Here is a 23,935-nt window from a genome sequence, read left to right on the forward strand (position 1 = left end):
ATATGTTATAATGTTATGGAATAGAGATGGCCGCTGAGGTAGTGACAGGCGGAAAGTAGTGCTCCGTGTTGGGATGTGAAAAAGGTGGTTTGTTGGGTGAGATGGACGAGAAGGAAATAAGAGACGGATAGAGGAATACAGGAGGAGTTGAGTGAGATGATGGTGAGAATGAGAACGAAGTAGAAAGGATTTTATGGAAGGTGGAATAATACGGAGCAACGGGAAGAAAGGACGAGGAGACGTGACGTGGCAGAGGAGATGAGAGAGAGGGCGTTGGACAGTACGGAGAGGCTTAGGTGAGAGAAAGGGTAGATGGAGAGGGCGCCACGGAGGTTGCGGCAAGTAGAGAGTGGTTCGAGCGGTTCAGATGGAGACGGCGAAGGAAGGTGGATACAGGAGAGGAAGTGGAAAGAGGGCGCCACCGGTATGATCGACACGTGCAGGGTCGATAGCGATCCAGCTGACAAATGTTTTGGAAGATTGGAAGAAGGTTAGAGAGCAGGTGGAAAGTGAGAAATAATGGAGATTAAGAAGAAAGAACGCTGACAGAGCCGGAAGTGGAAAAGAGGAAGAGATCTGAAGAAAAGTTAAGAGAAGGTAGAAGAGAGGATACGGTCACAGTATATACAGTAGCGCAACTCTCTGTCGGCGCCTTTGAAGTTAGTGTTGGCCAAAATGGAGTGCGCATGTGCGAAATAAGCGAGTTGCCCAGTAATGCCATCTAAACTTCTCTCTCGCTCACTCTTGTTTGTTCTCTCTCCAACTCATTCTCTTTCTAACTCAGTCATTATTAACATATCAGAATAATATAATTTAACAAAAATAATACAAAATAGAAATAAATAAAAATTATTATAATAATATGTACGTTAAAAAATAAATAAAAATTTCTAAAGCGTATCATTAATAAATAATATGAGACGTGTGTAATGTTAAAATAGACAAAGGCAAAAAAAAAAATATATAATATATAAAAATTATTAACTATATACATTGTTATAAAAAAAATCATAGTATTATTAATTATATGTATCAAAATAATAAAATTATATATTATACAAAACTTTAATTGCACGCTATAAATAAGTGACAAAGAGAAATAATAAAATGCAATATTTTTATAAAATAAAAAAATTATATTTATTAAATATATATTTTTGTATAATAATGTTAATATGAAGTATATAAATAAAATTTATGAAACAAAAATATAATCACATATAAAATATTTATTACAAATCACATATAAAATATTTATTACAAATTTTATTAATAAATAAAATTAAAAGTATTTTAGTTTTCCTAAAAATAACATGTTGATTTAATGTAGATATTCTAAAAATTACATTACATATTATATATTTATGATAAACAAAGAAATGTTTAAAAAACATTTTTATAAATATGCATATACATATATATATATATATATATATATATATATATACCTAATATCTCTATTTTTTTCTTCCAAATTCTTTACCTGTCTGTACCTCAGCTACTCGATCCACCTCGATACAAACAAGAAAGAACCTCAGAAGAGCAAAAGAGACTTTATATAATAATTAATAATATTATAATACATATAATATAGTAAAAATACATATAGTAATAATCTATAAATAATGTTTTTATAAAAAATGAGACTGAGAGAGACCGAAACAAGTAAGAGTGAGTGAGAGAGAAGTTCAGATGGCACTACTGGGCAACTCGCTTACTTCGCGCATGCGCACTCCATTTTGGCCAACACAAAATCGAGAGAGTTGCGCTACTGTATATACTGTGATACGGTGTTGGAGAGAGAGAAAGTCGGAAGATGGAATGGATAAAAGAGGGAGTGAGAGAGATAAAGGAGATGAGAGTGATAATGGAAAAGATGCTGAAGGTGATGGAGAGGAAGTCGGAGAGAGAGACTGAGGAGGAGGAAAGGAGAAGAAGAGTGGAGAAAAGGCTAGAGAGACTGGAGATGATGGAGAGGTTATGGAGGAAGAACGTGAAAGGGGATGAGAGATTGGAAGAGGAAAGGAAGAAAGAGAGGAAGGAGTGTAAAAAGAATGAGTCGGAGAGCGGAGAGGACAAGAGGTGAAGGGAAGCGGTAAGAGGAGAACGGATAAAAGAAGAGAAATGTGAGAAGAGGACGGAAGGGGGGAGAGAAGAAGAAGACAGAGGAAGAATTGGAAGAGAGCGGACGGAAGATGATCGGGATGAAGCAGTGCAACGGAGGGAAGAGGAGAGTGGAAGAAGAGGGGAGAGAGAGCAAAAGGTGGAGTAGAAGAGAAGAGACGGAGAAAGCGGGGAGAGGAGGAAGAGAGAAGAAAGGAGGCGCAGACGGGGAAAAGAGAGAAAAGGAGAGAAGAGGACAAGGAGGAAGGAGGAGAGAGGACGTCAGGAGAAAGTGAGAGAAGGGATGAGAGAGGGAGGAAAGAGGAAAGGGAAGGGAAAATAGCGAAAAGGAGAAAGAAGGGGCAGGGGGGTAAGAGGAGAGAGACAGAAGGGGTAAGTAGTGAGGTGGAAAGAGACAGGGGTGGGAAAGGGAGGGAAGTTAGTGTAGAAAGAGGGGTGGAAGGGGGTTCGGAGAGAAGTAAGGTGGAATGGTGGTGGAAGATGGCGGAAGAAGGAGGATAGGAAAAGGAAAGAGGGGGAGAGTGAGGTAAAGAGGGAGGATAAAGGGAAGAAAGAAGGAAAAGGGGGGATGGAAGAGGGTAGAAAGGAGGAATTGATAGGGGGGAAGTGGGAGGAGAGGGTTAGAAAGAAAGAAGAGGTTAGAGGGAAGAGAGAAAGAAAAAGGGGAGAAAGAGGAGAGAGAGGAGAGAGAGAGGAGAAGTATAAGGAGAAAGAATATAGTTTGGAGAGGGGAAGAGGGGGAGGATGCGGAGGAAAGAAGAACGACGATGGAATGGTTAATGACATGGGCACTAGGGAAAGAGGTGAAAGTGAGGGAAGTTAGAGAAAGGACGGGAGAAAGGGGGAAGAAAGTGCTGATAGCGGAATTGGAAGAGGAGGAGGATAGGGAAAGGCTGTTAGAAAAGAAGTGGGATTTTAGAAGAATGTGGAGAGTAAGCATAGATGAGGATTTGACGATGGAGGAGAGAAAAATAAGGTGGAAAATGTTAGAATGGGCGAGAGAGGAGGAAAGGAAAGGAAAGGCGGTAAGGGTATGGAATAGGAGGATAGAGGTAGACGGGGAGGAATGGGGACAGCGAGGGGGGAAAATGGGTCAAAAGATAAAGGAAGGGAGTTGGTAGGGGGGAGGTAGAGAAGGATGGAGGGGTAGATCTAGGTAGGAGGGGTGAGGGAAGATAAAGAGGAAGAGAGCCAGGGGAGGAAGGGAGAAGGGGAAAGGGAGAGGGAGGTTAGGTTAGATTATTGTGAGATCTCCAAATGGCCAGGTTAGAGGGATGAGAAATTTGTTGTAAAAGGGTGGAGGGAGTGAAGAGAGGAGGATGGGAGAAGGAGGAGGACACCATGGTTGCCTCTCTCTCTTCGCTTATTGCTCAAAAGTGCGCATGCGCGGCTACTTAAGCACGAGAGAGAGGCAACCATATTTTCTGTCTCACTTCCTTGGCACTTGGTTTTTCTGTCGAGAACAAAGGCATTTCCCTTCCATGTATATATGTTCTAAGAATATGGCAGACAGTATGTCATAGAATAAGTTCTTTGCAGTATGTACACTGCAGTTTATTAATGAGGTCTTTTTTCGGTGTACATCAAAGGGTCGATCATGTAACTTTTCTTTAAAAACGTGAAAAGTGAACAATTTCACTATGGAAACCAATGCGTGATTGGTGGAACAGAGCAAAATTTTTCACTTTTCACGTTTTCACTCTAAAGAAAGGTTACATGATCGACCCCCAGTGTAAAAGAGCGTGCGTTGATTGGCTGCGATTTCAGGAACGTATCCTTCCGCTTCTAGATCGTGTACTAATAATTATTAATAAATCAATAAAAATTGTTTTCCAAATAATAAAATATCTTGGAACTGATTTTCCAAATCATTTAGAATCTAAAAATAAAGTTGGTTAGTATGTCTGCCCACTATATGCTTAATTAATTTTTATTAATTATTAATTCTGTACTTTTTTCCAAATTATGAAAATGGTTTTCCAAATTTCTCCAAATGATTTCCAAATGATTACAAATATTTATTTAAAGAAAAAAACAAATTGTCTGCCAAATATATTGTGGTTAATTCAGCTTCCCCTCACGTAAATGCTCCATCCTTGTATTCTTTGGTCCATGCCAATGACATATATATATAGACGAAGCATTCCATCTGTGGAATGAAGCCGGAAATTGGCAGAATACGACAGAGTGAGATAATTGTTTTGAGTGAGATAATTGTTTTGACACTCTTCTTTCTCACTCTATCGTACAGAAGAGAATATGACCGCCCTCTAGCTGCCAAAGCTGTCAAGTATACTGTCATGACAGTCAAAAGATAGAGTGAGAAAGAGCTATAGAATCAGAAAGAGAAAGAAAATAGAGTGAGAAAGAAGAATGTCAAAACAACTATCTCACTCTGTCGTATTCTGCCAATTTCCGGCTTCACTCGCTGCTACAGTAAAAGTATAGAAATGCTTTGTCTATGGCCGGTATTCATAGTCCGATCTTGTATTTAAAACCGGGTCTTGACCAACCACAGATTGATTATTTTTGAAATAATCGACTGTGGTTGGTCAATTTTCTTACGATCTACGATTCTACGACCAATGTAGACCCGGCCTTAAATATAAGATCGGACTATGGCCGGTATTCATAGTCCGATCTTATATTTAAGATCGTCTTAAGTCCGAGCTTGAGATGCTACGCAGCCATTTGATTGGTTGAACGGGATCTTAAGTCAACCTCTGACCAGACTTAAGATGATCTTAAAAATATAAGATCGGACTATGAATACCGGCCTATAAATACCGGCCTAATATAAAAATATAAATTTGGATATGAAGGACTCTCCTAGACATAGAGAGAGAAGGAAGGTCAGACGTGACAAGAGGATTACCATGATTGGTTACATACTTCGCTCGCGCATGTGTAGTTCATTTTCGTCCACGCAGAATTGCAATCTCAACGGTATATATACACTACAGACTACAGACAGTGTTGCCAGTATGGGCAATTTTTCGCAAATTGGGCTACTACCTAGGCCCATTTTGTGACTAAAAATGTAAATTTGCGACTTGCAATTTTTTGGGCTACTAACAATGGATGCGTTCAGAAAACACAACAGTTGTACAACTGTTGGAGAAATGTTCGCTGAACGAATTTGATCAGTGAGCGCACTCTCAATGTTCAGTGAACGGACGCCATTTTTCTGAGCGAATCTCAATTACGCTCAGTGAGCATAACATGTTGTAAATTACTATGTATGAATTAGCATATGAATATCATGATGCTTTATATAATATTATGGATACTGCAGAAATGCATGAAAAGTTGAAAAATGGTAAATATATATATATATATATATTCGTAATAAATTAACTGTATTATTTCCATGTATTATTTATTGCGTATATATATTAACCTATATTATTTTGCAGATCCTACTTATATTGTTGAATATTTAGCAAAAAATACAAGTGCACCAGTATTAGTATCAATTAATGAAAATGCAGGTCTGTATACACACACACACACACACACACACAAATAAATCAATCAATCAATCAATCAATAAATCAATAAATATATTGGATTATTTTTAAATGCAGTGCAGAACAATTTTACTTGAACCAAAAAGTCGACAAAACTATTTCTTGAAGCATATTTACAAAGAAAAGAAAAATTTCGGGATCCAAAAATAAAAAAAAAGATATTATGGTTGGAAATTGCACAAGTTTTAAAAACACATGGATATACGGACGAACACATACGAAGATATATTAGATCGGAAGATGAGGAATATGGAGAGGTCGTATAAATCAATTAAAGAAAATAATAAAAAAAAGTACAACAAAACGAGGACGTATCAGTTGGGAGAATTATGATATTTTTGAAGAAATCTTTGCTGAAGATCGCACTATTAACTATGGAGCCACCTTAGAATCTAGTATAAATACTCTAGAACCTTCTACTTCATGCCAAGCAGAATCCACAGAAAATGAAAATTATCCACAAGACAGATCAATATTAAGAACAGTTGAAAATTTATCAAATTCAAGTATCGCACAAGCATCAGCCCAGTAAGCAAAATGTTAGCAGGATGCGCGCAGATTGGCAGCAAATTTGATCAGAATTCCATACCAAAACCATAGCCATCTGTATCCGCATTAAGCTCGTGTTTTGTTGACAGAATCTGTTGACAGGCAATGTTAGCAGATTGACAGCAGAAACTGTGCAGAACCTGCACACACAACCTGGCAGCAAATTGTCGACAAAAACCGAGCAAAGACTGCGCACATAATCTGAGAGCAGATTGGCGGCAGAAATCGAGCAGATCTGCACAATATAGTTTGATGGCAGATTGGCGGTAGAAATGGAGCAGATCTGTCAAACACAATCTGACAGTGCAGCCGGAAGTAAGGCTGCACAAGATGGAGCCAACCACGCAAACCAACGGAAGGATTAGGACCCCGAGGAGGTCGCCCAGCCAGTCGCCGAACCGATCGCTGAGCCAAGAACAAGGCGCAGAGGAGGTCAAGGACTCACCGAGGGACCCGAGGTCGACAGGAGCAACTGTCCATGGCAGTCCCGTAATAGCCGGGGAGCCAACGACCAAGAAAGCCGGACAGTAGAAGGAGCTTAAACACAATCGGTACTTGCCAAATACCGACTGCGGGTATCGGTAAGTTACCGACTGAGATATAACCCGTTAGGAATTTACCGACGGGGTTACCGACCGCAGATATTACCGACCGCGGGAACTACAAAAAAATAATTTAAGACTTGGTACTGACCGACCGTCAGGCCTTACCATATATGGAAAGTCGGTCACAAATTTTATTTACCTAGTAAGTAAGTTAATTATCTGGAATACGCGATATGTCGCGAGAATTATTATTTACGTTAAGTGCGCGAAAGACGCGTGATGTTATTATTTGTTTTTGAGATTTTGTTAGTCTATATAAGGCAAGCGTGCTACCCAATGATGGTAAATTTTAGTTTTAAAAAGGTACGCAGGCGCAAACTGTAAGGCGCATGCGTGAGCGGCCATTTGTGCCTCTCTGGAAGGGATAGCCCCTATATAAGGAAGAGAGCTCGTAGCGAAGAGGCTTTTCCCCGAGAGACATGACGAACGAGTGATGTCTTTTCGAAAGTCCGCAAAAGTAATCGCGCAATAAAAATTTTATTTTATATAGAGCCACGCGATTCGCGAAAAGTAATTGGATTATTTAATTTGTACGCGAAGATATATATTTTATGAAAATTAAATATATTTTATATATTTATCAAATATTAAGTGTTCTGACTAATTCGACCCATTTCCTGGTGCGCGAGTGAACTCTCGTGCCATCCTGGGATCCCGAGCAGTCTTCGGGAAATCCTAGAAGATAACATTTATTGTTAACTAACAATAGAGAAAGGTGACGCAATTATTGCGTCATTCGGCGGTGGCCGTTGACAACGGTCAGATTGACGTCTTTGTCCGAGGACAAAGAGAAACTACGCAGCAAAGCAGCGAAGGGGTTCTCAATCTGGGGATCCAAAGTGAGAGGTCGGGAAGGTGAGGACGACATCCTGGCCCAATAACTTTGTCCGTGAATGGTCAAACGGACTGGCGACCGTAACAACAAAGGTAGGAAACCTGTGTTTTCCATAATCCCGAACTCTCGACCTTTTCGTCCGGTCACAACAGCAGATTGGCAGCAGAAATCGAGAAAATCTGCTGTAATAATAAATAATATTATTATTAATTATTAAATATATTTAAAAATAATCAAAAATGCAATTTTAATCATTTATTTGTAATTATAATTAAATATACAAAGATATACATAACTTTTACATTAATATAATATTAAAAACTCTCATTATTTAAAAACAATTTTAAATATATTTTACAATATAATTAATAGAATATTTATTCTACACATAAACTATTTTTAAACTTTTAAACTTATTTAAAATTTATATAATTAATATAAATCGGTAATAGATAGGCTATTCGAGCCGTACGCGGATGTCGGTGCGTCGATTCCAACGAAAATTAATTTTTCGTTGGAATTAACTAATTGTGCACGGGGCACAAATTTTGCTTGGTATACCGCCAAGACTTTATTACGGAACAATCTCAATTCAAGATTTTTAATTCCAAAGATCCCCTCTGTCCCCCCTAAAGAAATGTAGGCGAGAAAAATATAAATCCGAAAGTCGCTGAATCGGGAATCGAACCCGAGACCTTTCGCTTGCCGGGCGACTGCTCTCACCATCTGAGCTATTCAGACCCTTCGACTCTATATTTTTCTCTGCCTTGATAAACAACTATTTGTAAATAACGCCTTTTTCAGCCGGCGTGAATTAAACACTAAGAATATAAAGGCTCGATATATATCAAATATAAATCGGTAATAGATAGGCTATTCGAGCCGTACGCGGATGTCGGTGCGTCGATTCCAACGAATTTATATTTGATATATATCGAGCCTTTATATTCTTAGTGGTTATATAATTAATATATTATAAAATTCATATAAATAAAATATTTATATAATTATATAAATTTATGTAATTATTATATATTATTATTATACACACACATAAACATTATTATATATAAATATATTTATATTATATAATATATAATAGTTTATATATTATATAAATTTATATAATATATAAAATTTATATAATATATAAATAATTATATGTAAGGTAAAGAAAGCAAATTAAGAGCCGAGCGCGGTAAGAAAGGCGCAAATATCTTAATTAATGTAGATTTATTTAGAACTTGTACGTTTCGGTCCATGGATTTGGACCATCTTCAGCATATAATATACGCCTAACAGTAATAAGTAAAGCGATGACTATAAAGCGATTACGTACATAATAAAATTAATTCATCCGATAGTGTGTCAGTGTTTGTCCCTCAACCATGAGATAGAATAGAAAGAATGACACATGCAGTAAGCCTCCCTCTGGTTCCAGCCAAAAAGGAAGAGTATCCTCGGATTGCGAGGTAAATCCATGACGAATTTACAATCCTAAGCAACGCGGATGTAAAAGATGTAATTTGATATAAATGAGCAGTAAACCAGAATTATAAAAAGAAAGACTCACTTTATCAGAACTAAATCACAGTCGAGAGACACAAGGGCAAAGCACAACTGACACACATGGAATTAAAATGTCGTTAGGAGTTTGACATTGCGCATTGATAAACAAAAGAAAGCAAAGTAAAACGCTATGTTACATAGCAATGACGCACAAAGAACGCGGTAATTTCAAAATAAAATCCAAAATTATATTTAATAAATTGAAAAAAAGAGAAAGTACGCATGGTTTCAGCCGGCATATAAAATAAAAAATATAGAAAAAAGGCTCTAATAGTAAAACTATATGTAAGGTAAAGAAGGCAAATTAAGAGCCGAGCGCGGTAAGAAAGGTGCAAATATCTTAATTAATGTAGATTTATTTAGAACTTGTACGTTTCGGCCCATGGATTTGGACCATCTTCAGCATATAATATACGCGTAACAGTAATAAGTAAAGCGATGACTATAAAGCGATTACGTACATAATAAAATTAGTTCTGATAAAGTGAGTCTTTCTTTTTATAATTCTGGTTTACTGCTCATTTATATCAAGTTACATCTTTTACATCCGCGTTGCTTAGGATTGTAAATTCGTCATGGATTTACCTCGCAATCCGAGGACTCTTCCTTTTTGGCTGGAACCAGAGGGAGGCTTACTGCATGTGTCATTCTTTCTATTCTATCTCATGGTTGAGGGACAAACACTGACACACTATCGGATGAATTAATTTTATTATGTACGTAATCGCTTTATAGTCATCGCTTTACTTATTACTGTTACGCGTATATTATATGCTGAAGATGGTCCAAATCCATGGGCCGAAACGTACAAGTTCTAAATAAATCTACATTAATTAAGATATTTGCGCCTTTCTTACCGCGCTCGGCTCTTAATTTGCCTTCTTTACCTTACATATAGTTTTACTATTAGAGCCTTTTTTCTATATTTTTTATATAAATAATTATTTTATATATTATATATATATATTTATATATAATAATATTTATATATATAATATATAATTACATACATTTTTATAATATAAATATATTTTTTATATAAATTTTATAATATATTAATTATATATATATAAATTTATATATTTATATTTATATAAATAAATTTATATTTATACAAACATTTATATATTATATAAATTTATATATTATATAAAAAATTAATATATTATAAAATTTATATAATTAAATTAATATAATTATTTATAATATAATTATTATAAATTGTAAATGATTATTATTATATATTCTTATTATTATTATAAATTATTATTATTTATAATTAATGATTATTATAAATTTATATATAATAATTTATACTTTAAATTAATATCTTAGATTGTTGCTTCCTCTGTAGATTCTTCGTTGCCTTCTCCTTTTCCTTCGTAAGTACTTCCAGTTACAAGTACGTCCGGTTAAATTATATCTTTGCCTCTTTTCAGATACGTTCTTAAAAAGAGACAAAGATGTAGTTTAACCGGAGGTTAAAGTTAATCGAAGTTGGTCGAAGTGGCCCTAATAGCATACATGCACTTGTGTCGTGCTGGCGTAAGACTATAGAAGTTGATTGAGATTATGTTGAAAATATATATAAAGAGGAAACATCCATATATATTATGTGTAAATTTAAAACCTATTGAATAAATACTTCCTGAAAAAAATGTGAAGCAGGTATTTTCTGAGCAATCGTAATGTAACATTACATACATAAAAATAAATCAGTACAAATTATTTCTATGCCAACTTACAATTTCGGAATAACCTTCTTCATCGATATCTTCAAAAATCTCCATTTCTTCTACAGTTGAAATTGGAAGGATGGTCGGTTTAGATGGTGCACGACGACGGTCACTCTTCAAATGTTGCATGCATTTGAAAATGTTTTGCAACAGACCATTTATTTTTCTGTAAATAAAATTATAATTGTATAAGTCATATAAATATTGTGAAACAAGTTTTTTATTTTAACAAATTTTAATTAATTCTAATAAAAAATAATTACGTAAAAAAAATTTTTTTTGTGTTGGCATTAATATCTCACTGATACTCACTTTAATTCTGCTTCAAAACGGTCCAAGCGTTCAGTCAACACCCTACAAACAATTAATTAATACTTTATACTTACTCAACACTTGCAAATGTAACAAATTTGAAATATTTTTATAATTTTTACAGTTATACGTATTCTTGTAAATGTATTCTTGTAAATAAAATTTAATTTATTATGTTTAATACCGTAATAATATTAATTAATGCAAATTAAATAATAATTTACAGTTTTAATTTTAATGTAATTTTCAAGTAAAATTGTGATATATATATATATATATATATATATATATATAAATAGGGAACGTGTGGGGATCGACACGTGCAGGATCGATGGCGCTGTGGCAGCGGCAGAGAAAGCGGAAACAGGTGATTAAGGAAGTGATTGCACATGCGTAGGGTGCGTTCCGAAATTCACTGACAGTACTGGCAGTACTGAAAATCGTTCCGAAAACTGCTGCCAGTACTGGTCAGCATCGTCAATGACGTCACTCATGACGTCATTAATAGCCTGCTGCGAGGTTAGAAATCTGCTGGCGATACTGAAGCGCGAGAGGTGAGGCAGCGTCAGTAAAAGCAGACGACAGAGGCATTTGGCGGGAAAATGACGCAAAGATGAACGATCGACGAACAAGTGAACGTGAAAGCAAATGTAGAATGGAAGGAAGTAAACTATAGGAGTGTAGTTGATTATTTTTATTAGTATTATAGTATAATTATAAGAAATATTAATATTATAATAATATTCTATATGTCAGAAAGTATGATAGAATTACATCTTCAGAGTTCAGAAGGTGAAAATGTAATAGCATTTGTAACTGCTGAAGATGCTGCAAGAGTAGTAAATGGTAAGTGAAAGTGACAGTGATAAATATTTCCCTCGAAATCTCATATATTTATCAAAAAATTAACTCTTAATTAAGCATATCTATCAAAGTTTCTTGCTTTACTTTAGAAGGATTTTGATTTCTCATAAATATTAAATGTATATACCCATAGGGCACAAGACCTTGCAGCAATATTGCAATCTTGCATATTGCAATGCAATATTGCAGCAATATTGCAGAAATATAAATATGGAACATTGCTGCAATAATGCGGTAATAATGTTGCAGCAACATTATAAAAATAAACTGGTATAATTTTATGTAAAAATAATATAATATAAAAAATAATATATTAATTTATGTACGCATTTGCATATTTTTTATTATATGATTTAGCAAGCTTAAAATTTTAATTATTATTATAAAACAAATGAGTTTTATTAATATTAATTATTAATAATTATATTCATGTTTAAATATTTTGTTGCGCTTGCGAGTTGAGATGCCCGGCAGAGGCCTACGAGAGATAGACGCGAAGCGTTGTTCCCTCTATATAACGATGATGATTTACAAACAGCTGTTATGAGATTCTGCGCTGGGCCTAATTCGGAAGTGCAAAGTGCGAGGCGCGTTCGCGGGTGATACAGTGCATAGTGAGTGAGCATAATAGAGGCGAACGCGACAGCGACAAGTGCAATAATTAATTAATTAATTTCATTTTAAGTGCAATGATAATAAAAGAAGCAAGGAAAAGAACGTGTATGTAACGTATGTAAATAAATGGCATTATTACAATTCTGACAAAATCTGATTATGTTTAATAACTAACGATATAAATCTAATCTAATCTAACCTATAATCTAACCTAAATTGATGAAATTCTTATTGTTATAGTGAGAAATAAAATCGAACTGAAACGATCTTTCTTACGACCGGTGTAATTGGAAAATACCATCGTCAATCTTTTTGCAGTAATCTTTGCACAGTATCTCGTTGCTTGAAATAAAAAATACTTGGCTGCTTGCTACCCATTCATCCACATAATATATAAAGGTAAATTTTGATTTTCTTCTATATATTATTTATTTTTATATTTATTCTATAATTATATATATATATATATATAATTATATATTTTTATTTATTATATTTTTACAAATATACTCAATCATATATATACTTTAATTTCATTATTTTATTTCGCAGATACGTTTATATGTATTACGTACTTTATATTTTACTTTCTTGTAAAATATTTTCTAAATGTTTCCTTCTTAAATTTTTTCCGATATAATTTGTGTAGTGTTTACTTATTGTAAAAGAAATATGAACACACGTAAAAGAAAACTTATTGCAAAACGTCACGGTAGCCGGATTGTTGCAAATCAAACAGCTATAGATATTGCAGGATCTTCTAGAGAAATTTTGGAATGGCATACCATCAATACTTCTTCTAAACTGACTTCAAACGTAGAATTATGTAAAATCACTGATGAAGAAGTTTCTTCATGTAATACAAACAGTGTTAATGATATGATTAATATATATGTAACAATGCAATATAAACAATATTCCTGGATTTTTGCCTATAAATAACACACCACTAGATTATATGCATCTTATATGTTTAGGCGTTGTCAAAAAAATTATCCTTCTTTGGCTAAAGGGTCCACTTTATGTACGCTTAAGTATCAGATCCATTAATAAAATATCACACTTATTAATTTTGCTGAAAAATACAACACCGAACGATTTTGTTAGAAAACCCAGATCATTAAAAGATGTCAAACTATGGAAAGCAGTAGAGTTTAGAAATTTTTTATTATACACAGGACCCATTGTATTGAGACATGTATTAAAGCAAGACATATATCTTCATTTTCTCACATTACACATAGCTGTCACAATTCTTAAACGTTCAAGTTTGAATGAGGAACTAATAAATTTTGCAGAATCTTTATTTAATCATTTTGTCATATCATTTGAAATTTTATATGGTAAACAATACATGTCGCATAACATACATAATTTATTACATATATGTTCCGACGTAAGAACATATGGTCCATTGAACAATTTTAGTGCTTTTCGTTTTGAAAACTATATGGCGTCGATCAAAAAACGATTATGTAAAAGTGAAAAACCGCTACAACAATTATATAAAAGATATAAGGAAATTGAAAATTGTAATTTTTTTCTGTCAAATATTAATAATTGTTCGAGAAAGCGCGAATCATATGAAAATATTAAACCTCTCTTGTGTATACTTGCGATCTCGAATGTCCTAAATCAAAACATGACTTTCCGAAGACAAAGGCTGTTATTCTCGACTCAGCCCTCTGAGCTCATCTTAAGCAAATAGTAAAGTTCACGAAAACAAATTTGGTGTCGATACCTTATTGGTCGACGAGATCGAACCATCAGGTGAGACGAATTCTCACCGGGACGAAAGAAAGTCAGGCTTTGTCTTTGAGAGGTTTTTGGCGAAAAGAGGTGTTGTAGCAGTTTCGAAGCGAGAGTTGAGAGATCTCGAAAAGACTCTGCCGGTCCGCGAGTTCGGACATCAAATAAAATTAAACTGTTGATTGTTATCAAAACCACGAATTAATAATTCTTCCTGCCTGTACACCAGCTCCAAAAATAAAAGTGTAATGTGGGCGTGATCATTCGAAGGCGCGTCAACATTAAATGGTCCTTCGAGCCGGATTAAAAGACATGAATCTTCAAAACAAAGTGCGTGGAAGGTGAGTGAATTTCGAGACATCCCTCGCGAAATTGTTTTATCGCGAGTACGTTAATAACACCTCCCGTGAGAACTAACGTCGTAGTTCAGTCCATCTCACGAATAACGCGGACTGTTCAAGTAAGTGACGTGTTACTTATCACGCGACCAGATCAAAACGCGCCCTGCATAACCTGCAACGGCGCGTTCTTAAAGATTCAGCGGAGCTCCTTAGCGAAGCTTCAGGTTATCTCTCTGTTCTACCACCCTGAACAAGATTAGCGTAATCCGCTGTGTGCCGCATTCAACGGCCTTCGACCAGCTACCCTCTTCACTCAACGAAGGTCAGCCGGTCTTTCAACTGCAACCATGTCCAATGAACTACTGGACCTAATTGTGGAGCAATCCTTCGTAATTACTACGATTAAACGAGTGATCCCGAACTTTAAAAAAATTGGCAAGGCCAACATCACCTTATACAAGGCGAAAGGTCGATTAACGAATCTGGAAGCCTCCTGGGAAAACTGTCAGCGGCTGAACGTTCGACTTCTTCAACTAGCGACGGCCAAGGAGCAGCGCGAGATCGAATATTTCGACAAGGAGGAATTCTTCTCAGCCGAGGATGCCTATCACGAGGCCGCGGATCATCTCGCCGACTGCATTGGTAACTTATCGCCGGACAATCCGGACGCTACAACCACTTCGGTAAGCGACGCTTCAGTACGAGACTCCAGTGCGGCATCTCTACAATTACCTCGCATCTCGTTGCCGAAATTTTCTGGTTATTTTGCTGAATGGGAAAACTTCCGCGGAATATTCGAATCGCTTGTAGCATCTAAAGCATCACTGTCGAATACGCAAAAGTTACACTACTTAAAAGCCAGTGTCTCGGGTGACGCCGCGTTATTAATAAATCATATCAAAATCGCGGACTCAAATTACGACGCTGCTTGGCAACTGCTTGTCGAGGAGTATGATAATCCGCGCGCGATAATTCACGCGCATCTCTACGCGTTCGCCGAATTACCCGCTATGAAAACGGAAACTGCCGTAGAGCTTAAGACGTTACGTGATACCGTCGCCTCTTCCTTAGCTGCGCTGTCGAATATGGACCGACCCGTGGAAAGATGGGATGACATATTAGTTTATATAATTTCTCAGAAATTTAGTCCACGCACGCGAAACGAGTGGAATTTGCTGCGCGGAAAATCTAACATTTATCCCACGTATGAAGAAATACGTGATTTTATGACGATGCGTATTCGGGGTCTCACTGATCATTCTAAATCAAAGCAAGACGTACTCAACAATAAAATCAAGAGTTTAAATCGCGTATCAGTTAATCACGTAGATACCAATCAATGTTTGAGTTGCTCCGGTAATCACCGACTGACTCAATGCGACGAGTTCAAACGTAACTCCGTCGAAGAGAGAACTCGGCTTTGCAAGTCCAAAAAATGTTGCTTTAATTGCTTGAAAATCGGTCATTTTCCGAACAATTGTCCTAGTCAAAACCGATGCAATGTGTGCCGACGGACGCATCATACGCTTTTACATCGCAATTCCAATGCTACGACACCAGCTAACACGATGTCCACTGGGGAAAATAAAAACGCGCATAATGCACAACGGAGCAATTCAGACGCTCCTGAGAGCGAGAATGCGGTCGCCTCAGTTCAAACTGTCCATGCTCCAATCAAAAAAACGCCGAAAATACTGCTAGCTACCGCGTGGGTGCTTCTTCGCACTGCCGAAGGCCGCATCTTCAAAGTGCGTGCGTTATTAGATCAAGGCTCCGCTGTTAGTTTCATATCCGAGGCATTATGTCAAACACTGTGCACGAAGCGTCACCGCGCGAGCTTACAGGTACATTGCTTCGGCGAGCAATACAGCGGCGTGGCGAAATCTCGCGTAACCCTTACTCTTATGCCTTGCATCGGGCGAGGCTCCGTTTTTAAATTGAACGCGTTTGTGTATCAAAAAATTACTTCCTACGCAGGTTCCCAGAATAAACCAATGGATTCCTGGCCTCACTTAAATCAGTTGTCACTCGCGGATCCTGATCCGTTCAGTAGCCACCCGATTCATTTACTCATCGGAGCAGACTTGTACGGCACGTTATTACTACATGAAGTAATACAAGGCCCAATCGGCACTCCGACGGCCCAGCTCACCGCCTTGGGATGGATATTATCCGGCCCGACCGGAAATACTGATCTAACGAATCTATTCCTTCGCTAAATTGTGTTTCGGATCCACCGATAGACGCTCTCCTCCAAAAATTTTGGGAGGTCGAGGAAATCTCTTCCGAAACCCCGCTGTCGGAAGAAGATCAGCGTTGCGAACAATATTTTATTAAAACTCATCGACGTTTACCCAACGGACGATACATCGTACGGTTACCCTTTAAAACCGACCCTCCTCTCGATATTGGATTTTCCCGCGAGACGGCCGCGCTGTTGTACTCTAAATTAGAACGGCGTTTAGAGAGAAACTCGAATCTCGCGAATCCGTATTTCGAGTTTTTAAAAGAATACGAAATAATGGGTCATATGAAGCCCGTCTATGACGATATTGCGACGACTTTTCCACCGGTGTACATACCTCACCATCCAATTTTTCGCGAATCTAGTAGCACGACTAAACTTCGTGTTGAGTCACCGATTAGACTCGCAGGAATTTTTACGTGGAAAAGAATTAATGAATGCTATGCCTTTGTATGTTAGCACACTTTATCCTTAAATCGTTTTTCTATACACTTAAATCACAAAGATCTCGGTTACACACAACCTTTCAATAACCGCCGTTTTCTCGTCGTTTTCATATATATATCTCTCTCTTCCGGGAAACCCGGCACACGCGCGCCACACGTACTATCACGCGCCCTCTCTCACCTTGCGCGCCATATTCAAACGCGCACGAAACACGCTACGGTACTAACATACCGCCCGCCTTGAAAGCACGGGCTTTCAATAAATTACACTTGAGTAACAACGCATAGAAATAATGGAATATACTTAAACTAATTTTCTATGGGTAAGATACATATTTTGGCTACTGCTCGTTTTTTGAGTCCCTGGGCAGTTTTAATGCTAACTACTCGTACCTTGCCATCACGCCCTGCATGGCACTCCACGATTCGGCCCAATGCCCAATGCATTGACGGTGTATTTTCGTCTCGCAATATGACCATCGTTCCCTTCTCGACCATAGATGACCGGTCGTTGCGATTCCACTTGTATCTTTGATTGAGATGCGATAAATACTCGGTGGACCACCGCGCCCAAAATTGCTGGGTCAATTTAGCGATGTATTGAAAACGAGTAAGTCGGTTGGTGGGTATTCCCGACCAATCTCGGTCTGGTATACTAGTAAGTGCCTCCCCGATCAAAAAATGTCCGGGTGTTAAGGCTGTAAGATCAGTGAGATCATTCGAAACCGGGGTCAATGGTCGAGAATTAAGGACGGCCTCCACTTGAGTTAACGCGGTATACATTTCTTCGTAAGTCAACAACGCATCGCTTAAAATTTTGCGTAAATGGGTTTTTACCGATTTAATCCCGGCCTCCCATAAGCCTCCCATATGGGAAGAATATGGAGGAATGAAGTGCCATTGAATGGCTTGCTCAATGCAGAAACGATCGATCGTTGTCTGATAAGACTGTTGATTTATAAACTCATACAACTCGCGCAATTCGTTATTCGCACCCTTAAAATTAGTACCGTTGTCGGAGTAAATATTGATACACATTCCTCGACGAGCAACGAATCTCTTAAGTGCGTTAATAAAGGCAGGAGTACTCAAATCCGTAACCAATTCCAAATGAATAGTTTTCGTGCTCATACATATGAATAAACAAATATATGCCTTACATGATTTATTACGACTCAACTTAAGGTGAAAAGGACCTCCGTAATCTAAACCGACGTTTAAGAACGCCCGATGACAAGTTACGCGAGTTTCTGGTAAATCTCCCATTATTTGTTGCGCTGATATAGGTCTTGATCTGAAGCAGACGATGCATCCATGAAGAACCTTCTTCACTGTTGACTTTGCAGATAAAATCCAAAATGACTCTTGTAACGTTGATAACAGCGCCTGTACTCCTGAATGTAGTGAGCGATAATGGGCATCGCGAATGATTAGCGTAGTAACGTGATGATTACCAGGCAAAATGATTGGGTGTCGACGCGTATAAGAGACCTGGGCATTTCGCAACCGACCTCCCACTCGAACAAGACCTTCACTATCTAGAAATGGATGAAGCGTGAGTAGCGGACTATCGTGATTGACTTGGTGTTTAGAACGTAAATCTTGTATTTCTCGACTGAATCTCTCACTTTGTACTTGTCGAATGATGGTTGTTATTGCTTGATCGAGCTCGCTCACAGTCAACGGAGCATTGTGCAACGCATCCTTAGATCTGTGAAATTTTATCCAGCGTAAACAGTACGCGATGATTCTCTTAAGTCTCGACAAAGATGAATATCGCTCCAGGATGGGGCTTGCCTCAATAATTTGAGTAGCCAATACTGTGCATCGTTTTGTCTCGGGATCCTCACCGATGTTTAACGGAACAGGTTGCTGTATGTTTTCCTCCGGATGCTGCAGCCACTCGGGTCCGTACCACCAAGGTTGCAAATCCTTCAGCTGATTCGGACTGATTCCACGTGAAATTACGTCTGCAGGGTTGTGTTCCGATTTGACGTGGTGCCATTGCTCACGAGATGTTAACTGATGAATTTCAGTCAGTCGATTAGCTACAAACGTTTTTCGAATGTGAGGCTCTCCATAAATCCACGAGAGCACGATCGTAGAGTCGCACCAATAATGTCGATTATTTAATGGTATAGTAAGCGCTTGTGCCACTGCGTTAGCTAGTTTCGAAAGTAATAAAGCTCCACACAATTCTAGGCGTGGAATGCAGATTGTTTTTAATGGTGCCACCTTTGACTTCGCGCAGATTAGCCGGACCGTGACGGCACCTTCGCTGCTGACTGATCGTAGGTAAATGCAGGCACCGTAAGCGCTCTCCGACGCATCTGCAAACCCATGTAACTCTATCAAGACTGGGTCTGGACAGATGATTACTCGATGGACGGCGATGTCATTGAGGGACCTCAATTCTTCAACATATGTAATCCACTTATGATGTAAATCTATTGGCAACGATTCGTCCCAATCCACCTTGAGTTGCCATAACCGTTGTAACATAATTTTTGCCTGGATCGTGGCTGGTCCGACCAATCCCAACGGATCGAATATTTGTGATATGACGGATAGCACTGTGCGCTTCGTCACCTTGAGATTGGTACGAGGTATGTTCACCTGATACTGTAGAATGTCCCGGACCGGAGCCCAAAGTAAACCAAGGGTTTTGACTTCATGTTCAATGGTGGTGATCATCACCGCGTCCTCGGTGTCCCGCTCAAACAATGTCGTCTCGTTGGACTTCCATTTGGCCAACTCGAAACCGGCAGATTTCAACACCGTCGTGATCTCGTTCTTGAGCACTCGTAGTTGGTCTAAGTCGTCATGACCCGTTAAAAGGTCATCAACGTAAAAGTCGCGAAGGATTACTTGAGCCGCGTCTGGATGAGATGTACGTGCGTTGTGCGCCGCTTGATGTAATGCCCTTATTGCCAAGAAGGGTGCTGAGGATACTCCATATGTTACCGTGTTTAACTTGTATGCTTGAACCGGTTCGTCGCTGCTTGATCTCCATAGGATTTGTTGTAAGTTTCTTTGCTCTTCTATAATGTTGACTTGGCGATACATTTTGATCACATCTGCCGTTAGGACGTATTGATATTGTCGGAAACGTAGGACAATCGAGAAAAGAGTCTGTTGAATGGTAGGTCTACCAGTAGAAGGTCATTTAATGATTTTCCAGAGGAGGTCCTTGCCGAAGCATCGAACACCACACGGAGTTTGCGTTTGTCGTTGATGGTGGTCACCACTGGGTGATGTGGAATGTAATGTGCTATTAAAGACCTTTCTTGATTTTCGTTGACAACCGTCATATGCTTGAGATTGATATATTCTTCCACGAAACGTACATAGTCCTCCTTCAATAATGAATCCTTGTTAAGACGTTGCTCAAGCTTGTACAATCGCTTAAGAGCACCGTCATATGAGTCTCCTAATTCATCGGGATGATTCTTGAATGGTAGGCTGACCGTGAAACGTTTTGTCTTGTTGATAGGTCTTCAAGAAATGCGTCTCGCAATCTTCCTCGTCCTTTGACATAATTGGGCTGTGATCAACTTCTTCGATTCTCCAAAATCTTTCAAGCTTATCATGAATCTGTGCTTCGGCTGAAAAACAACAAACAGAAGAAACATGCTGCTCCCGTTCGGCGACTTCTCCGGAAACTATCCATCCGAGGTGCGTTTTTTGAAGCATCGGCTGGAATTTGCCGAGCTTGATTTGACCGATGCATAGTAGACTCCAGAACACGCTGGCTCCCAGGATAGCGTCGATTTTATCAGACACGTGAAACTTGTCATCGGCGAGTCGAATATTATTCGGAACGTGCAAATGCCCGACATCAATATCCGACAACAGTAACCTATCAATTATTCGCTCAATTATTAAAAACCTAATCTTGGTTCGATACGCCGTATGCTTTGATTGAATCACCGTGTACGCGGATTCCGTAATGTTAATCGAGGACGCCAAGCCTCCTACCGAACAATTATATCTTTGCTTTGTAAGTTGAAGTTGATCGCACAAGGCTTTACTTAAGAAGTTGGATTGCGATGCCGAATCCAACAATACTCGACATTCGTGCGCCTTTCCGAAAGAATCGTACATCCATACGCGAGCGGTTGACAAAAGTACCCTAGACTGCACAGGGATGTTAACGCTGCTACAATTAACGCTCGTATCTTGCCTTTCCGCGCTTCCTGAACTTGAACTCTTAACGTTGGTGTGAGAATTATTGGTCGCGTTATCGGCTTGTTCGCTCTGATGTAATAACGTGTTGTGCTTCGCATTGCACTTCTTGCAATTTGACGATTGACATGCACTCGCAAAGTGACCCGACCGCAAACAATTACGACAAAGCCTTCGCTCATTTACGGCGTTCGCTCTTTGTTGAACGTTCAAGTCCTTGAACTTGTTACAAGAATACATTGAGTGAGATTCTTCATTGCAAAAACTACATTTTCTCATGTCTCGAGTTTCCCTACTTGTACTTGCAAATGAAGCTGACTTATCTGACCTTTTTTGCTGTGATATAAATTTATTCGACTGTGTCTTATCCGTACCCGCCTTACTTGTTTCCGGTTCAACTATTAGACATCTTTCCTCGAGGAAGTCAGTCAAGCTGGCAACCGTGATATTGTCCCTATCTTTGATGTGCGTTCGCCATTCACGCCGTGTCGCGGTATCAAACTTTGCGATCATTAAATGATTAATTACTGTATCCCACGTATTAACCTTGAGAGATTCTAAGGCTCGAATGTGTCGTAAAATACCATCCAACGTCTGTCTCAGTTGCAATCCTGATTCTTTTTGCATTACTGGGATATCTAGTAATAATTGCAAATGTCTACTAGCTATTGCTCGTTTATCCTCGAATCTCCTTTTCAAGAGATTCCAAGCGATCGGATAATTTTCTGCGAAAGACTCGAGAGATTGGATAACTTCAGCGGCCTTACCCTTTAGAGACGATCTCAAATAATACATGCGTTGAATATCTGTTAACTCGCAATTGGATTCTATGAGGCCCTGGAAACTATCCCTGTATTCTAACCATTTCTCCGGATGACCATCGAAAATAGGAAGATTCATGGTTGGCAGCTTGACCTTTAGCCTATTGTTTATCGCGTTGTTATTGGCGTTATTGACATTATTACCGGGAGGACGTTCAATCTCATGTACAAGAGCTCGCGCGCGACCGATAATCGAACAATACCGTTCCTCAATGACCTGGCGCTCGTTATCGTTCTCGTCTAATTCTTCTATCAGTTCTTGTACCTTTTCGAACTGAACCCATGTGTTTTGAACGAATTCAATTTTCGTTTGTAAAGTTTCGAGTGGCTCATCGGTTTCGCGAAATCCGTTTACAAACGTCTCCAAATGAGTGAGACGCGCTTTGCATGTTCCTCGTTGACGTCTCAGCGTTTGCAGATTCTCAGCCATTTCGAAATGCTTATACGGATACCTTTCAAATACGTGTGATTCTTCTTGACGTTCTCAGCGCATTCGACTGCTCTCCGCTAACGAAGAAGAAATTTGTTCGATCCGTATTGCGTGCGCTCGATTTCTCAGGCAATTCTGTGTTGTACCTCAAAATATTGTATGCGATGCCTAAATCGTGAACTCTCTCTCGGACCTGAAATCAAGACCACTAGAGCACTGTTTCGTAAAATAGACGCGGCAGATAATTCTCGAACTCTTTGTCTTACAAGAGCGAGACCGAATTTTACGTTATACAGTCAAGGATGACTTCGACCTGACTATATACTTACTCGTGACTGTTGACCGTATATATACGTAGCTGATTTGTTACCTTTGTCGATGTACTGTTAACCTACGTGAATATCCTTGTCGACCATGTGTCGAAATTGAGGTTATCTGGCTCGAAGGACCATTTGTTGAGTCACCGATTAGACTCACAGGAATTTTTACGTGGAAAAGAATTAATGAATGCTATGCCTTTGTATGTTAGCACACTTTATCCTTAAATCGTTTTTCTATACACTTAAATCACAAAGATCTCGGTTACACACAACCTTTCAATAACCGCCGTTTTCTCGTCGTTTTCATATATATATCTCTCTCTTCCGGGAAACCCGGCACACGCGCGCCACACGTACTATCACGCGCCCTCTCTCACCTTGCGCGCCATATTCAAACGCGCACGAAACACGCTACGGTACTAACACTTCGCGTAGTATTTAACGCGTCGTGTAAAACCAGCAATGGCTCCACGCTCAATGATCACTTGATGACGGGGCCTAAGTTGCAACGCGACTTGTCGACCATCATACTTCGTTGGCGACAATCTCGTTACGTGTATACCGCCGATATCGAAAAGATGTTTCGGCAAATCTACGTCCATTCGGATGACGTCGACTTTACTCGTATTCTATGGCGACCGCAAGCAAATCGCCCGATT

The 23,935-nt window shown here is 38.6% G+C and overlaps 3 protein-coding genes across 3 annotated transcripts; 1 reads left to right on the forward strand and 2 right to left on the reverse strand.

The window, feature by feature from the left end:
- The first annotated feature begins 15,176 nt into the window (after window positions 1-15,176).
- On the forward strand, window positions 15,177-17,048 carry LOC145934279 (uncharacterized). Its single transcript, XM_083034638.1, has one exon. The coding sequence runs from the start codon at window positions 15,177-15,179 to the stop codon at window positions 17,046-17,048; it is 1,872 nt and encodes a 623-aa protein (XP_082890764.1).
- A 781-nt stretch (window positions 17,049-17,829) lies between these two features.
- On the reverse strand, window positions 17,830-20,586 carry LOC145934280 (uncharacterized). The gene has a single exon (XM_083034640.1). It carries the CDS (start codon window positions 20,584-20,586, stop codon window positions 17,830-17,832), a length of 2,757 nt encoding a protein of 918 aa, XP_082890766.1.
- A 369-nt stretch (window positions 20,587-20,955) lies between these two features.
- Window positions 20,956-22,956, reverse strand: LOC145934281 (uncharacterized). The gene has a single exon (XM_083034641.1). The coding sequence runs from the start codon at window positions 22,954-22,956 to the stop codon at window positions 20,956-20,958; it is 2,001 nt and encodes a 666-aa protein (XP_082890767.1).
- Between the last annotated feature and the right edge of the window lie 979 nt (window positions 22,957-23,935).

Source organism: Prenolepis imparis, unplaced genomic scaffold (genome assembly GCF_030444845.1).
Source record: "Prenolepis imparis isolate NDT839.2.m4 unplaced genomic scaffold, iyPreImpa1.0 SCAF_3, whole genome shotgun sequence".
In the NCBI taxonomy this organism is placed as follows: domain Eukaryota; kingdom Metazoa; phylum Arthropoda; class Insecta; order Hymenoptera; family Formicidae; genus Prenolepis; species Prenolepis imparis.

Excerpts from the sequence above, each read along its gene's own strand:
- LOC145934279 (XM_083034638.1), top strand. The coding sequence starts at position 15,177 with ATGTCCAATGAACTACTGGACCTAATTGTGGAGCAATCCTTCGTAATT.
- LOC145934280 (XM_083034640.1), bottom strand. The coding sequence starts at position 20,586 with ATGTATCGCCAAGTCAACATTATAGAAGAGCAAAGAAACTTACAACAA.
- LOC145934281 (XM_083034641.1), bottom strand. The coding sequence starts at position 22,956 with ATGGCTGAGAATCTGCAAACGCTGAGACGTCAACGAGGAACATGCAAA.